The sequence below is a fragment of the Oncorhynchus mykiss genome, chromosome 2 (genome assembly GCF_013265735.2).
Source record: "Oncorhynchus mykiss isolate Arlee chromosome 2, USDA_OmykA_1.1, whole genome shotgun sequence".
NCBI classification, from domain to species: domain Eukaryota; kingdom Metazoa; phylum Chordata; class Actinopteri; order Salmoniformes; family Salmonidae; genus Oncorhynchus; species Oncorhynchus mykiss.
The window spans coordinates 98,306,220-98,324,737 of NC_048566.1; the positions used below are offsets into that span (position 1 = coordinate 98,306,220).

Sequence of the window (18,518 nt, forward strand, 5' to 3'; positions counted from 1 at the left end):
AGGATTTAGAGAGCCTATGGGGATTAGAGTTCGAGGATTTAGAGAGCCTATGGGGATTAGAGTTAGAGGATTTAGAGGAGTTAGAGGATTTAGAGAGCCGATGGGGATTAGAGTTCGAGGATTTAGAGGAGTTAGAGGATTTAGAGAGCCGATGGGGATTAGAGTTCGAGGATTTAGAGAGCCGATGGGGATTAGAGTTAGAAGATTTAGAGAGCCTATGGGGATTAGAGTTAGAGGATTTAGAGGAGTTAGAGGCCCTATGGGGATTAGAGTTAGAGGATTTAGAGGAGTTAGGGGATTTAGAGAGCCTATGGGGATTAGAGTTAGAGGATTTAGAGGAGTTAGAGGATTTAGAGGAGTTAGAGAATTTAGAGAGCCTATGGGGATTAGAGTTAGAGGATTTATAGGAGTTAGAGGCCCCATGGGGATTAGAGTTAGAGGATTTAGAGGAGTTAGAGGCCCTATAGGAATTAGAGTTAGAGGATTTAGAGGATTTAGAGGCCCTATAGGGATTAAAGTTAGAGGATTTAGAGGAGTTAGAGGATTTAGAGGAGTGGGGCGCTATCTTGGAGGAACAATAAGTACTACTGTGAAGCTCATGTCTACAGAGCAGGAGAAGACATGAGCCTCACATCAGTTAGTGTCATCATTTGTTTTGTTGTTAGGCCTGATCAGGTTTGATAGCCTGTACATTACATTTAATGCAGTCAAAATGCCGGAATTACATGCAATTGTCCAAATTTCATATTCTGAATCCTCACCCAGACTTTTATGGGGAGGGAGGGAGGGAGGGAGGGAGGGAGGGAGGGAGGGAGGGAGGGGCATCCAGCCAAGAGGAGTGGGAAAGGAGATATTTAAATCTAGTGACAGGCCCAATCACTGTCTAGTGACAGGCCCAATCACTGTCTAATGACAGGCCCAATCACTGTCTAGTGACAGGCCCAATCACTGTCTAGTGACAGGCCCAATCACTGTCTAGTGACAGGCCCAATCACTGTCTAGTGACAGGCCCAATCACTGTCTAGTGACAGGCCCAATCACTGTCTAGTGACAGGCCCAATCACTGTCTAATGACAGGCCCAATCACTGTCTAGTGACAGGCCCAATCACTGTCTAGTGACAGTCCCAATCACTGTCTAGTGACAGGCCCAATCACTGTCTAGTGACAGGCCCAATCACTGTCTAGTGACAGGCCCAATCACTGTCTAATGACAGGCCCAATCACTGTCTAATGACAGGCCCAATCACTGTCTAATGACAGGCCCAATCACTGTCTAATGACAGGCCCAATCACTGTCTAGTGACAGGCCCAATCACTGTCTAGTGACAGGCCCAATCACTGTCTAGTGACAGGCCCAATCACTGTCTAGTGACAGGCCCAATCACTGTCTAGTGACAGGCCCAATCACTGTCTAGTGACAGGCCCAATCACTGTCTAATGACAGGCCCAATCACTGTCTAGTGACAGGCCCAATCACTGTCTAATGACAGGCCCAATCACTGTCTAGTGACAGGCCCAATCACTGTCTAGTGACAGGCCCAATCACTGTCTAATGACAGGCCCAATCACTGTCTAGTGACAGGCCCAATCACTGTCTAATGACAGGCTCAATCACTGTCTAATGACAGGCCCAATCACTGTCTAGTGACAGGCCCAATCACTGTCTAGTGACAGGCCCAATCACTGTCTAGTGACAGGCCCAATCACTGTCTAATGACAGGCCCAATCACTGTCTAGTGACAGGCCCAATCACTGTCTAATGACAGGCCCAATCACTGTCTAATGACAGGCCCAATCACTGTCTAATGACAGGGCCAATCACTGTCTAATGACAGGCCCAATCACTGTCCAGTGACAGGCCCAATCACTGTCTAATGACAGGCCCAATCACTGTCTAATGACAGGCCCAATCACTGTCTAGTGACAGGCCCAATCACTGTCTAGTGACAGGCCCAATCACTGTCTAGTGACAGGCCCAATCACTGTCTATTGACAGGCCCAATCACTGTCTAATGACAGGCCCAATCACTGTCTAATGACAGGCCCAATCACTGTCTAATGACAGGCCCAATCACTGTCTAATGACAGGCCCAATCACTGTCTAATGACAGGCCCAATCACTGTCTAGTGACAGGCCCAATCACTGTCTAGTGACAGGCCCAATCACTGTCTAGTGACAGGCCCAATCACTGTCTAGTGACAGGCCCAATCACTGTCTAATGACAGGCCCAATCACTGTCTAATGACAGGCCCAATCACTGTCTAATGACAGGCCCAATCACTGTCTAGTGACAGGCCCAATCACTGTCTAGTGACAGGCCCAATCACTGTCTAGTGACAGGCCCAATCACTGTCTAGTGACAGGCCCAATCACTGTCTAGTGACAGGCCCAATCACTGTCTAATGACAGGCCCAATCACTGTCTAATGACAGGCCCAACCACTGTCTAATGACAGGCCCAATCACTGTCTAGTGACAGGCCCAATCACTGTCTAGTGACAGGCCCAATCACTGTCTAGTGACAGGCCCAATCACTGTCTAATGACAGGCCCAATCACTGTCTAGTGACAGGCCCAATCACTGTATAATGACAGGCCCAATCACTGTCTAATGACAGGCCCAATCACTGTCTAATGACAGGCCCAATCACTGTCTAGGGACAGGCCCAATCACTGTCTAGTGACAGGCCCAATCACTGTCTAATGACAGGCCCAATCACTGTCTAGTGACAGGCCCAATCACTGTCTAATGACAGGCTCAATCACTGTCTAATGACAGGCCCAATCACTGTCTCGTGACAGGCCCAATCACTGTCTCGTGACAGGCCCAATCACTGTCTAATGACAGGCCCAATCACTGTCTAGCGACAGGCCCAATCACTGTCTAGTGACAGGCCCAATCACTGTCTAGTGACAGGCCCAATCACTGTCTAGTGACAGGCCCAATCACTGTCTAATGTTTCTGTGTTATTCCTGCCTGTTGCTAGGGGAGAATGTGTTTCCTGTAACCTGATAGGTCGGCGCTGGGAGGGAGGCGGTCCTATGGGGAGGAAATTACACATTCACTTGATATGATTGCCAAGTGTACACTTTCTGCTCTCCGCCCTCCACTCCCCCCAACCAAATTGGCATGGACCCGTGTCGCTCGTGTCGTCCATAGTTATAGGAACCTAGAAACAGGGACACAGCTGCCAGCACATCCCATGCAGTCAAAACCAAACACAGATGTTTTTCAGATGTTCACTTATTACCATACCATTAATACCTCTTAGACAATTGGTCATTGTGTCGCTGTGAGAAGAAAGAGAAAAGTTATGAATGAGGCTGATTCATGAAGACTTTGCTCTGGTTCGTCAGTGCTCTTCATCAAGGAGTTTTGCTCATTAGAGTTGTAGTGTTTGTAATGCGGTTCTTTGCACCGTGTTGATGTGTCCTCAGAGGAACCAGGCCGGCTTGGAGCAGATTTGTTTCAGGCGGTGGGGTTTCAACAGAACAAGAGAAAAAGGGTGGTGGGCATAGAGAATAAAGAGACACAGGGTGGTGGGCATAGAGAATAAAGAGACACAGGGTGGTGGGCATAGAGAATAAAGAGACACAGGGTGGTGGGCATAGAGAATAAAGAGGCACAGGGTGGTGGGCATAGAGAATAAAGAGACACAGGGTGGTGGGCATAGAGAATAAAGAGGCACAGGGTGGTGGGCATAGAGAATAAAGAGACACAGGGTGGTGGGCATAGAGAATAAAGAGGCACAGGGTGGTGGGCATAGAGAATAAAGAGACACAGGGTGGTGGGCATAGAGAATAAAGAGACACAGGGTGGTGGGCATAGAGAATAAAGAGACACAGGGTGGTGGGCATAGAGAATAAAGAGACACAGGGTGGTGGGCATAGAGAATAAAGAGACACAGGGTGGTGGGCATAGAGAATAAAGAGACACAGGGTGGTGGGCATAGAGAATAAAGAGACACAGGGTGGTGGGCATAGAGAATAAAGAGACACAGGGTGGTGGGCATAGAGAATAAAGAGACACAGGGTGGTGGGCATAGAGAATAAAGAGACACAGGGTGGTGGGCATAGAGAATAAAGAGACACAGGGTGGTGGGCATAGAGAATAAAGAGGCACAGGGTGGTGGGCATAGAGAATAAAGAGACACAGGGTGGTGGGCATAGAGAATAAAGAGACACAGGGTGGTGGGCATAGAGAATAAAGAGACACAGGGTGGTGGGCATAGAGAATAAAGAGACACAGGGTGGTGGGCATAGAGAATAAAGAGACACAGGGTGGTGGGCATAGAGAATAAAGAGGCACAGGGTGGTGGGCATAGAGAATAAAGAGACACAGGGTGGTGGGCATAGAGAATAAAGAGGCACAGGGTGGTGGGCATAGAGAATAAAGAGGCACAGGGTGGTGGGCATAGAGAATAAAGAGACACAGGGTGGTGGGCATAGAGAATAAAGAGACACAGGGTGGTGGGCATAGAGAATAAAGAGACACAGGGTGGTGGGCATAGAGAATAAAGAGGCACAGGGTGGTGGGCATAGAGAATAAAGAGGCACAGGGTGGTGGGCATAGAGAATAAAGAGACACAGGGTGGTGGGCATAGAGAATAAAGAGGCACAGGGTGGTGGGCATAGAGAATAAAGAGACACAGGGTGGTGGGCATAGAGAATAAAGAGACACAGGGTGGTGGGCATAGAGAATAAAGAGACACAGGGTGGTGGGCATAGAGAATAAAGAGGCACAGGGTGGTGGGCATAGAGAATAAAGAGACACAGGGTGGTGGGCATAGAGAATAAAGAGACACAGGGTGGTGGGCATAGAGAATAAAGAGACACAGGGTGGTGGGCATAGAGAATAAAGAGACACAGGGTGGTGGGCATAGAGAATAAAGAGACACAGGGTGGTGGGCATAGAGAATAAAGAGACACAGGGTGGTGGGCATAGAGAATAAAGAGACACAGGGTGGTGGGCATAGAGAATAAAGAGACACAGGGTGGTGGGCATAGAGAATAAAGAGACACAGGGTGGTGGGCATAGAGAATAAAGAGGCACAGGGTGGTGGGCATAGAGAATAAAGAGACACAGGGTGGTGGGCATAGAGAATAAAGAGACACAGGGTGGTGGGCATAGAGAATAAAGAGGCACAGGGTGGTGGGCATAGAGAATAAAGAGACACAGGGTGGTGGGCATAGAGAATAAAGAGACACAGGGTGGTGGGCATAGAGAATAAAGAGACACAGGGTGGTGGGCATAGAGAATAAAGAGACACAGGGTGGTGGGCATAGAGAATAAAGAGACACAGGGTGGTGGGCATAGAGAATAAAGAGACACAGGGTGGTGGGCATAGAGAATAAAGAGACACAGGGTGGTGGGCATAGAGAATAAAGAGACACAGGGTGGTGGGCATAGAGAATAAAGAGACACAGGGTGGTGGGCATAGAGAATAAAGAGACACAGGGTGGTGGGCATAGAGAATAAAGAGACACAGGGTGGTGGGCATAGAGAATAAAGAGACACAGGGTGGTGGGCATAGAGAATAAAGAGACACAGGGTGGTGGGCATAGAGAATAAAGAGACACAGGGTGGTGGGCATAGAGAATAAAGAGACACAGGGTGGTGGGCATAGAGAATAAAGAGACACAGGGTGGTGGGCATAGAGAATAAAGAGACACAGGGTGGTGGGCATAGAGAATAAAGAGACACAGGGTGGTGGGCATAGAGAATAAAGAGGCACAGGGTGGTGGGCATAGAGAATAAAGAGACACAGGGTGGTGGGCATAGAGAATAAAGAGACACAGGGTGGTGGGCATAGAGAATAAAGAGGCACAGGGTGGTGGGCATAGAGAATAAAGAGACACAGGGTGGTGGGCATAGAGAATAAAGAGACACAGGGTGGTGGGCATAGAGAATAAAGAGACACAGGGTGGTGGGCATAGAGAATAAAGAGACACAGGGTGGTGGGCATAGAGAATAAAGAGACACAGGGTGGTGGGCATAGAGAATAAAGAGACACAGGGTGGTGGGCATAGAGAATAAAGAGACACAGGGTGGTGGGCATAGAGAATAAAGAGACACAGGGTGGTGGGCATAGAGAATAAAGAGACACAGGGTTGATGGGCATAGAGAATAAAGAGACACAGGGTGGTGGGCATAGAGAATAAAGAGACACAGGGTGGTGGGCATAGAGAATAAAGAGACACAGGGTGGTGGGCATAGAGAATAAAGAGACACAGGGTGGTGGGCATAGAGAATAAAGAGACACAGGGTGGTGGGCATAGAGAATAAAGAGACACAGGGTGATGGGCATAGAGAATAAAGAGACACAGGGTGGTGGGCATAGGGAATAAAGAGACACAGGGTGGTGGGCATAGAGAATAAAGAGACACAGGGTGGTGGGCATAGGGAATAAAGAGACACAGGGTGGTGGGCATAGAGAATAAAGAGACACAGGGTGGTGGGCATAGAGAATAAAGAGACACAGGGTGGTGGGCATAGAGAATAAAGAGACACAGGGTGGTGGGCATAGAGAATAAAGAGACACAGGGTGGTGGGCATAGAGAATAAAGAGGCACAGGGTGGTGGGCATAGAGAATAAAGAGGCACAGGGTTGATGGCATAGGGAATAAAGAGGCACAGGGTGGTGGGCATAGAGAATAAAGAGGCACAGGGTGGTGGGCATAGAGAATAAAGAGACACAGGGTGGTGGGCATAGAGAATAAAGAGACACAGGGTGGTGGGCATAGAGAATAAAGAGACACAGGGTGGTGGGCATAGAGAATAAAGAGACACAGGGTGGTGGGCATAGAGAATAAAGAGGCACAGGGTGGTGGGCATAGAGAATAAAGAGACACAGGGTGGTGGGCATAGAGAATAAAGAGACACAGGGTGGTGGGCATAGAGAATAAAGAGACACAGGGTGGTGGGCTTAGGGAATAAAGAGACACAGGGGGGTGGCCATAGAGAATAAAGAGGCACATGGTTGATGGGCATAGAGAATAAAGAGGGAAAGGGAAAATGGCACGTTCCCCCTTCAGAGGTCTGAGATCAAGTAGCACCACTCCCTCTGTCTAGCGTCTTCTTTTCTCAGCGTCTCCTGCTGATTGCCATGGTGACGTCATTGTTGGTATCATTCTAAAGCTGCTGAATCGTTTCCTGTGATGGTCTCTCCTGTCGTCTCGGGTTGTAGTTCATTCATTTCACCTGCTTTGGTATTATTAGTGCTATCAGGTGGCGTAGTCGTAGTCCCATCCTGACCTTCCTCCTCGTCCTGCTCCTCCTCTTCCTCCTTCCCAGTACTGGGCATGGCCTTGTCCAGGTTCAGGAGAGTATGGATGAGGAGGCAGGGTTAGGGCGTGTCTGACCAGGGTGGGGCCAGACCCAGGAAAGTTCCCATAGCATCATGTGTTCCAGGAGATGGCAGCGCTGTGTTCCTTAGCTTTCATGCGCAGCGCTGCGATACTAGAAGACTTTCTGTCTGGGTCGACACTGGTCAGGTCGTAACCGCTGAGACCGCCACCCACTCCGCCCATTCCTCCAGCCCCAAAGAGACTTCCCATGTGTGTCTGTCCCATGTGACCCTCATGCCCCATTACGCCCGGGCTGGGCACGCCTAGGTAGTCGGAGACCCCTCCATGAGGGTGGGGAGGCATGCAGGAGGTGACTGACCCGTCACAGGGCACCACACAGCCAGGTACAGGAGAGACACCGCTGCCAACACCTAGCCACGATGGGTTCTGGATCTACATGGAGGAACAGACAAGAGCAGGAGGTTTAAGAGAAATCAAATATTGTAACCCAGAGAAACAAAATGCTGACTGACTTTTTCTTCTGGAGGCAAAAGTGGCTGACTAGCAGAAACAGCAGATTCAGTCAATCCCCTTTGACAGAACCACCCAAACATTCCAGTTCAAATCTCCACTTTTACTTCACAAGAGATTACTCCAGAGGATGCTGGTGGGAGGAGCTATAGGAGGACGGGCTTGTAGCAATGACTGGAATGGAATAGATGGAACGGAGTCAAACGTGTGGTTTCCATACGTCTGATACCGTTCCATTTATACCCTGAGAACGTCCTCCTATAGCTCCTCCCACCAGCCTCCTCTGGATTACTCGTATTCTTTCACTTCCATGCTTGTTCATACTGTGGTCATGAGCGCTATCCCATCCCTTCTGTACCTGTGTGTAGTTCTCTGGCCTGGTGAGGAGGGGTAGCTCGTAGGCAGTAGAGAAGTGAGTCCTGACCTGCTGCATCTGACCAAACCTCTCCCTCTTCCTCCACTTAGCACGCCGGTTCTGGAACCACACCTGCAGAGAGGAAGAGGACACATCAGAAATAACAATTCATCTGATTCATAATGGTGTCATGGGCTCTGTCTCATCTGATTCATAATGGTGTCATGGGCTCTGTCTCATCTGATTCATAATGGTGTCATGGGCTCTGTCTCATCTGATTCATAATGGTGTCATGGGCTCAGTCTCAGCTGATTCATAATGGTGGCATGGGCTCAGTCTCATCTGATTCATAATGGTGTCATGGGGGAAAGGAAGAGGACACATCAGAAATAACAATTCATCTGATTCATAATGGTGTCATGGGCTCTGTCTCATCTGATTCATAATGGTGTCATGGGCTCTGTCTCAGCTGATTCATAATGGTGTCATGGGGGAGAGGAAGAGGACACATCAGAAATAACAATTCATCTGATTCATAATGGTGTCATGGGCTCTGTCTCATCTGATTCATAATGGTGTCATGGGGGAAAGGAAGAGGACACATCAGAAATAACAATTCATCTGATTCATAATGGTGTCATGGGCTCTGTCTCATCTGATTCATAATGGTGTCATGGGGGAGAGGAAGAGGACACATCAGAAATAACAATTAATCTGATTCATAATGGTGTCATGGGCTCTGTCTCATCTGATTCATAATGGTGTCATGGGGGAGAGGAAGAGGACACATCAGAAATAACAATTCATCTGATTCATAATGGTGTCATGGGCTCAGTCTCAGCTGATTCATAATGGTGTCATGGGCTCAGTCTCAGCTGATTCATAATGGTGTCATGGGTTCTGTTTCATCTGATTCATAATGGTGTCATGGGCTCAGTCTCATCTGATTCATAATGGTGGCATGGGCTCTGTTGCATCTGATTCATAATGGTGTCATGGCCTCTGTTTCAGATTCATAATGGTGTCATGGGCTCTGTTTCATCTGATTCATAATGGTGTCATGGGTGTCATGGGCTCAGTCTCATCTGATTCGTAATGGTGTCATGGGCTCTGTTGCATCTGATTCATAATGGTGTCATGGGCTCTGTCTCAGATTCATAATGGTGTCATGGGCTCTGTTTCATCTGATTCATAATGGTGTCATGGGTGTCATGGGCTCAGTCTCATCTGATTCATAATGGTGTCATGGGCTCAGTCTCATCTGATTCATAATGGTGGCATGGGCTCAGTCTCATCTGATTCATAATGGTGTCATGGGCTCTGTCTCAGATTCATAATGGTGTCATGGGCTCTGTTTCATCTGATTCATAATGGTGTCATGGGTGTCATGGGCTCAGTCTCATCTGATTCGTAATGGTGTCATGGGCTCTGTTGCATCTGATTCATAATGGTGTCATGGGCTCTGTTTAATCTGATTCATAATGGTGTCATGGGCTCAGTCTCATCTGATTCATAATGGTGTCATGGGCTCTGTCTCAGATTCATAATGGTGTCATGGCCTCTGTTTCATCTGCTTCATAATGGTGTCATGGGCTCTGTTTCATCTGATTCATAATGGTATCATGGGCTCAGTCTCATCTGATTCATAATGGTGTCATGGCCTCTGTCTCATCTGATTCATAATGGTGGCATGGGCTCAGTCTCATCTGATTCATAATGGTGTCATGGGCTCAGTCTCATCTGATTCATAATGGTGTCATGGGCTCTGTTTCATCTGATTCATAATGGTGTCATGGGCTGAGTCTCATCTGATTCATAATGGTGTCATGGGCTCAGTCTCATCTGATTCATAATGGTGTCATGGGCTCAGTCTCATCTGATTCATAATGGTGTCATGGGCTCAGTCTCATCTGATTCATAATGGTGTCATGGGGGAGAGGAGGAGGATAAATCAGAAACAACACTCTTAGAAAACAGGGGCTATTAGAACCAGGTAGCCTAGTGGTTAGAGGGTTTCTGGATCGAATTCCTGAGCTGATAGGTAAAAATATATTGTTCCGCCACAGAACAAGGCAGTTAACCCACTGTTCCTCGGTAAGCTGTCATTGTAGATAAGAATTTGTTCTTAACTGACTTGCGTAATTAAATGAAGGCTGTCGCTGTAGGAGAACAGTTGAAGTCGGAAGTTTACATACACCTTAGCCAAATATATTTAAATTCAGTTTTTCACAATTCCTGACATTTAATCATAATAAAAATTCTGACTTAGGTCAGTAAGGATCACCACTTTATTTTAAGAATGTGAAATGTCAGAATAATAGTAGAGAGAATGATTTATTTCTTTCATCACTCCAATACCTTGACTCCTGACTGATGTCTTCAGATGTTTCTTCAATATAGCCACATAATTTGCCTTCCTCATGATGCCATCTATTTTGTGAAGTGCACCGGTCCCTTCTGCAGCAAAGCACCCCCACAACATGATGCTGCCACCCCCGTGCTTCACGGTTGGGATGGTGCTCTTCGGCTTGCAAGCCGCCCCCTTTTTCCTCCAAACATAAAGATGGTCATTATGTCCAAACAGTTCTATTTTTGTTTCATCAGATCAGAAGACATTTCTCCAAAAAGTACGATCTTTGTCCCCATGTGCAAACCGTAGTAGTCTGGCTTTTTTATGGCGGTTTTGGAGCAGTGGCTTCTTCCTTGCTGAGCAGCCTTTCAGGTTATGTCGATATAGGACCCAGTTTACTGTGGATATAGATACTTTTGTACCTGTTTCCTCCAACATCTTCACAAGGTCCTTTGCTGTTGTTCTGGGATTGATTTGCACTTTTCGCACCAAAAGTACGTTCATCTCTAGGAGACAGAACGCATCTCCTTCCTGAGCGGTATGACAGCTACGTTGTCCCATGGTGTTCATACTTGCATACTATTGTTTGTACAAATGAACGTGGTACCTTCAGGTGTTTGGAAATTGCTCCCAAGGATGAACCAGACTTGTGGAGGTTTATCATGTTTCCTGAGGTCTTGGCTGATTTCTTTTGATTTTCCCATGATGTCAAGTAAAGAGGCTCCGAGTTTGAAGGTAGGCCTTGAAATACATCCACAGGTACAGCTTCAATTGACTCAAATGATGTCAATTAGCCTATCAGAAGCTTCTAAAGCCATGACATCATTTTGTGGAATGTTCCAAGCTGTCTAAAGGCACAGTCAACTTAGTGTATGTAAACTTCTGACCCACTGGAATTGTGATACAGTGAAATAATCTGTCTGTAAACAATTGTTGGAAAAATGACTTGTGTCATGCACAAAGTAGATATCCTAACCGACTTGCCAAAACTATAGTTTGTTAACAAGACATTTGTGAAGTGGTTGAAAAACTAGTTTTAATGACTCCAACCTAAGTGTATGTAAACTAGTTTTAATGACTCCAACCTAAGTGTATGTAAACTAGTTTTAATGACTCCAACCTAAGTGTATGTAAACTAGTTTTAATGACTCCAACCTAAGTGTATGTAAACTAGTTTTAATGACTCCAACCTAAGTGTATGTAAACTAGTTTTAATGACTCCAACCTAAGTGTGTGTAAACTAGTTTTAATGACTCCTAACCTAAGTGTATGTAAACTCGTTTTAATGACTCCAACCTAAGTGTATGTAAACTAGTTTTAATGACTCCAACCTAAGTTTATGTAAACTAGTTTTAATGACTCCAACCTAAGTTTATGTAAACTAGTTTTAATGACTCCAACCTAAGTGTGTGTAAACTAGTTTTAATGACTCCAACCTAAGTGTATGTAAACTAGTTTTAATGACTCCAACCTAAGTGTATGTAAACTAGTTTTAATGACTCCAACCTAAGTGTATGTAAACTAGTTTTAATGACTCCAACCTAAGTGTATGTAAACTTCCGACTTCAACTGTAAATAGTTCCAGGTAAAACACTTTTTGGTTACAGGTTGAAAAAGTTTTGGTTCCAGATGGAATGCTTTTTGTTCCAGGTGGAACCCTTTTTGGTTCCAGAAAGAATGCTTTTTGTTCTAGGTGGAACCCTTTTTGGTTCCAGATAGAATGCTTTTGTTCTAGGTGGAACCCTTTTTGGTTCCAGAAAACCATCTACACATTCAACTAGTGAGAGTAGCCTGACAGGAGACTGTCTCAACCACCGAGAGGGTGAAGAAAACCATCTACACATTCAACTAGTGAGAGTAGCCTGACAGGAGACTGTCTAAACTACCGAGGGTGAAGAAAACCATCTACACATTCAACTAGTGAGAGTAGCCTGACAGGAGACTGTCTAAACCACAGAGGGTGAAGAAAACCATCTACACATTCAACTAGTGAGAGTAGCCTGACAGGAGACTGTCTAAACCACCTAGGGTGAAGAAAACCATCTACACATTCAACTAGTGAGAGTAGCCTGACAGGAGACTGTCTCAACCACCGAGAGGGTGTTTTAAGACCCTGCCATAGGTTGCAGGGTTGACGTGTCTTTAAAATTCTGTTGATGTTTCTCTGGGTGCCGTGTCTCATTGTCACTGCAGGTTGCTGAGCTCTCCTCCCTTGGAATGTTGTATGTGATCCACATGTGGACCTGCAGCATCTCATCCACATGTGGACCTGAAGCATCTCATCAATCACACAGTAGACTAGACTAGGTGTGCTCACCTCCGCTGTCATCACAACAGGACTCCTCTCATATAGTACATTCAACAACCACTAGAGAGGGGTTGGGGGAGAGGGGGCTGGGAGAGAGTGGAGAGGGGGAGAGAGTGGAGAGGGGGTTGGGGTTGGGAGAGAGGGGAGAGGGGGGTTGGAGGAAAGGGGTGAAGGGGTTGGGAGAGAGGGGGAGAGAGGGTTGGGGGTTGGGAGAGAGTGGAGAGGGGGAGAGGGGGTTGGGGTTGGGAGAGAGGAGAGAGGGGGTTGGGGTTGGGGGAGAAGGGTTGGAAGAAAGGAAGTTTCTCTCTCTCTTTCTCTCCTCCCCTCTCTCTCCGTCTCTCTCTTTCTCTCCTCCCCTCTCTCTCAATCTCTCTCTTTCTCTCCTCCCCTCTCTCTCCATCTCACTCTCTCTTTCTCTCCTCCCCTCTCTCTCCGTCTCTCTCTTTCTCTCCTCCCCTCTCTCTCCGTCTCTCTCTTTCTCTCCTCCCCTCTCTCTCCATCTCATTCTCTCTTTCTCTCCTCCCCTCTCTCTCCGTCTCTCTCTTTCTCTCCTCCCCTCTCTCTCCATCTCACTCTCTCTTTCTCTCCTCCCCTCTCTCTCCGTCTCTCTCTTTCTCTCCTCCCCTCTCTCTCCATCTCACTCTCTCTTTCTCTCCTCCCCTCTCTCTCCGTCTCTCGCTCTCTCTCCTCCCTTTCTATTCGGCGAAGGGAAGTGGGGATATTGGAAAGTGAGATGGGAGAATGTTCAAACTGGAGATTGTTTTCATTTCATGTGTAATTTCCTGACGCCTAAGCCCTTGGCTTTCCTCAGCTAACCCCCCTGACCCTCTGGAGACTCACAGACTGGAGCAGTGGACTAGCTACACGCACACACACACACACACACACAGACACACACACACACACACACACACACACACACACACACACACACACACACACACACACACAGACACACACACACACACACACACACACACACACACACACACACACACACAGACAGACACAGACACACACACACACACACACACACACAGACACACACACACACACACACACACACACACACACACACACACACACAGACAGACACAGACACACACACACACACACACACACACACACACAGACACACACACACACACACACACACACAGACACACACACACACACACACACACATTACATACATTATTCCATCCACTCACATTAACACATTTTAAAATCTAAAACACAAACTTGTCCTGAATTAATCAGGACAAGTTTGGGACCCATTTAACACTCTTCTAAGGCTCTGGGTGCATTGTGGGTCATATATCGCTGAGGATTTTGCTCTCTTCAGCGTGTGTATGTACAGTGTCAGTGTGTTTGCTGTTTCCCGTTGTGCGGCAGTAGGAACAGAGACATGAGGCCAAATAGTTGTGAAGAGAGAGGGAACATTATGTAGTCAGACGTGATGTTCATCACTGATGCTCGTCTCCTATTCCCAAAGTCGGAATCACAGCAGAGCAGCAACCCGGTTCAGCTAGCAGGACCAGAACCAGGATAATAACTGCACAGAGAGCACACTGGTTAGCATAAAAACACAAGAGCCATGACGTTAGCTCACCTGAACAGGAAAACTCACTTCTCTCTCTCTCTCTCAGTGTATATGACGTTCTGATTATTGTCTTCTCGACTATAACTGTTCTGAACTCTTGTCATGTAGTTTATGTTTCGTGTGGAAAACCCTGAAAAGTAGTTGCAGCATTGTGCAACATCTAATAAATCCTAATAAACTAAATTTTAGATAGCGTCAGTGAATTAGAAACACAATCTGACGGAGAACCCTGGGAGAGCGATAAAATATGAACCCAATTCTAAACTGCATTGGACAGTTTCTTTCTTGACCCATTCTGGTTAGTCTTTACCCCGCTGTCATGGGATCTACAGTTGAAGTCAGAGGTCTACATACACCTGAGTCAAATACATTTAAACTCTCTGTCTCTCTCTCTGTCTGTCTGTCTCTCTCTCTCTCTGACTCTCTCTCTCTATCTCTCTCTCTCTGTCTCTCTCTCTCTCTCTCTCTCTCTCTGTCTCTCTCTCTCTCTCTCTGTCTCTCTCTCTCTCTCTCTCTCTCTCTCTGTCTCTCTCTCTCTCTCTCTCTCTCTCTCTCTCTGTCTCTCTCTCTATCTCTCTCTCCCTGTCTCTCTCTCTCTCTCTGTCTCTCTCTCTCTCTCTCTCTGTCTCTCTCTCTCTCTCTCTCTGTCTCTCTGTCTCTCTCTCTGTCAAATTCAAATTCAAATTCAAGCTGCTTTATTGGCATGAAAAACATTGTGTCAATATTGCCAAAGCAACAATGTATACAATATACATTGTAACAAAATTGTAAATGATAGCAAATAATAATATAAAATGGTAGTAAATAATAATAAAAAAATAAATACAATAAAATGGTAACAGTCTACAGTAAACATTAATAATTATAGTAATAACAATAATAGTAATAATAAGTAAGTTACTGTTTACTATGCAGATGTTATTATTCAGTGTCCCTCAGGCTATGGCAGGAAAATACATATTTGGCTGCAAGAGGAGCCATTGCTCCTTCGCCCATGAGTATTCTTAGTTTTTCCTCTGGGTTCAATTTGTAAAAATGTGGAATATATGTAGTCATTTCTGTGAATAATGAATCTCTTTGTGAGGAATATTTATCACAGTAAAGGAGAAAGTGCATCTCTGTCTCTACCTCCCCTGTCATGCAGTGACCACATACACGCTCCTCTTTGGGTAGCCATGTCTTTTTATGTCTGCCGGTTTCTATTGCCAATCGGTGGTCACTCAGCCTGTACTTGGTAAGGATCTGTCTCTGCTTCGTATCTCTGACAGAGTAGAGATAATCAGCCAATTCATATTCTCTGTTTAGGGTCAGATAGCAATTTAGTCGGCTTTGGGATTTTGTTTCGTTTTTCCAGTATTGTAAGTATGATTCCTTTGATTGGTTCATGATTTTGTTTATTGGAATTCTTTCTTTTGAAGCAGTGCTGGTGTCAGCTTGATTGGTGAGGTCCAACACCAGCTGACTGAGAGGGCTCGTTTCTGGGCTCAGCTCTTGGGCTTGAAGTGCTTTAAATTGCAGACTCGAATTTGGACTTGAATTTAGATGTAGCCAAAATTTTAATGATCTTTTCTGTATTTTCATTATTACTGGAAAACGGCCCAATTCTGCCCTACATGCATTAGTTGGTGTATTTCTCTGGACTTGTAGAATTTTCCGACAGAATTCTGCATGTAGGGTTTCAATTGGATGTTTGTCCCACATTTTAAAATCCAGTTTATTGAGTGGCCCCCAAACCTCACTTCCATAAAGTGCTATTGGTAGGATTACACTGTCAAATATTTTAGTCCAAATTCTAATTGGGATGTTGATTTTGAATAATTTCATTTTTATTGCATACATTGCTCTGCGGGCTTTTTCTTTGAGTGCCTTCACTGCCATATTAAAGTTTCCCGATGCAGATATGGTCAGACCAAGGTAGGTGTAATTTTTTGTGTGTTCAATTAAGGTGTTGTTCAGGGTGAATTTACATTTTTGTTTCTGACATCTGGGTTTTTTTTGGAAAATCATGATTTTAGTTTTTTGGAAATTTACTGCCAGGGCCCAATTATGGCAATATTGCTCCAGAATATTAATGTTTTGTTGAAGACCTTCTTTGGTTGGTGATAGAAGTACCAAGTCATCAGCATATAGCAGGTATTTCACCTCTGTGTCAAATAGTGTGAGTCCTGGGGCTGGAGATTGGTCCAACATGTCTGCTAATTCATTGATATAAATGTTGAAAAGATTTGGACTCAAATTGCAGCCTTGTCTCACACCTCGACATTGTGAAAAAAATTCTGTTCTTTGGTTTTTGATTTTTATTGCACACTTATTTTCTGTGTACATACATTTTATTAAGTCATACACCTTACCACCAAGCCCACTTTGTAGAATTTTGTAGAATAGCCCTTCATGCCAAATCGAATCAAATGCTTTTTTAAAGTCAATAAAGCAAGCAAAGATTTTGCCCTCTTTTTTTTGGTGGACGTGTTTATTAATTAGTGTGTGTAAGGTGTATATATGGTCAGTAGTGCGATGGTTAGGGAGAAAGCCAATTTGACATTTACTTATTACATTTTTTTCTTGAAGAAAGGTTTGAATTCTTGAATTCAAAATGCTACAGAAAATCTTTCCCAAGTTACTGTTGACGCAAATTCCCCTGTAATTATTGGGGTCTGATTTGTCTCCACTTTTGTGGATAGGGGAGATGAGCCCCTGGTTCCAGACATCAGGGAAGCAGCCAGAAGTTAAAACCATGTTGAACAATTTAAGCACAGCATCTGTCTCTCTCTCTCTCTCTCTGTCTCTCTGTCTCTCTGTCTCTCTCAATTCAATTCAATTCAATTCAAGGGCTTTATTGGCATGGGAAACATGTGTTAACATTGCCAAAGCAAGTGAGGTAGACAACATACAAAGTGAATATATAAAGTGAAAAACAACAAAAATTAACAGTAAACATTACACATACAGAGGTTTCAAAACAGTCTCTGTCTCTCTCTCTCTCTCTCTGTCTCTCTCTCTCTGTCTCTGTCTCTGTCTCTGTCTCTCTCTCTCTCTGTCTCTGTCTCTCTCTCTCGCTCTCTCTCTGTCTCTCTTTGTCTCTCTTTGTCTCTCTCTGTCTCTCTCTCTCTCTCTGTCTCTCTCTCTCTGTCTCTCTCTCTGTCTCTCTCTCTCTCTGTCTCTGTCTCTCTCTCTCGCTCTCTCTCTGTCTCTCTTTGTCTCTCTTTGTCTCTCTCTGTCTCTCTCTCTCATTCTGTCTCTGTCTCTGTCTCTCTCTCTCTCTCTCTCTCTCTCTCTCTCTCTGTCTCTCCACTGTTCTCCCAGAACTCACAACATCTTCATATACAGTTGAAGTCGGAAATTTAAAAAAATCCTTAGCCAGATACATTTAACCTCAGTTTTTTACAATTCCTGACATTTAATCCTAGTAAAAAAAATCCCTGTTTTAGGTCAGTTAGGATCACCACTTTATTTTAAGAATGTGAAAAGTCAGAATAACAATTGTTTAACTTGGGTCAAACGTTTCGGGTAGCCTTCCAATAAGTTGGGTGAATTTTGGCCCATTCCTCCTGACAGAGCTGGTGTAACTGAGTCAGGCCTCCTATACTACTTCTACCAATGGTAACCATTACAGAGAGAGCACTACTTCTACCAATGGTAACCATTACAGAGCACTACTTCTACCAATGGTAACCATTACAGAGCACTACTTCTACCAATGGTAACCATTACAGAGAGAGCACTACTTCTACCAATGGTAACCATTACAGAGCACTACTTCTACCAATGGTAACCATTACAGAGAGAGCACTACTTCTACCAATGGTAACCATTACAGAGAGAGCACTACTTCTACCAATGGTAACCATTACAGAGCACTACTTCTACCAATGGTAACCATTACAGAGCACTACTTCTACCAATGGTAACCATTACAGAGAGAGCACTACTTCTACCAATGGTAACCATTACAGAGCACTACTTCTACCAATGGTAACCATTACAGAGAGAGCACTACTTCTACCAATGGTAACCATTACAGAGCACTACTTCTACCAATGGTAACCATTACAGAGCACTACTTCTACCAATGGTAACCATTACA

At 45.2% G+C, this 18,518-nt stretch overlaps 1 protein-coding gene across 1 annotated transcript in view; it reads right to left on the reverse strand.

Annotated features, from left to right (window-relative positions):
* Window positions 1-6,803: 6,803 nt before the first annotated feature.
* LOC110500713 (homeobox protein aristaless-like 4) overlaps window positions 6,804-18,518 on the reverse strand; it is a 39,463-nt gene continuing 27,748 nt past the window's right edge. The window contains exons 3-4 of the mRNA XM_021578235.2: window positions 8,177-8,305; window positions 6,804-7,740 (exon numbers count right to left, since the gene is read on the reverse strand). Of these exons, the coding sequence (XP_021433910.2) occupies window positions 7,399-7,740; window positions 8,177-8,305 (471 nt within the window). The 3' untranslated portion in view covers window positions 6,804-7,398. The remainder of the gene's footprint in view (window positions 7,741-8,176; window positions 8,306-18,518) is intronic.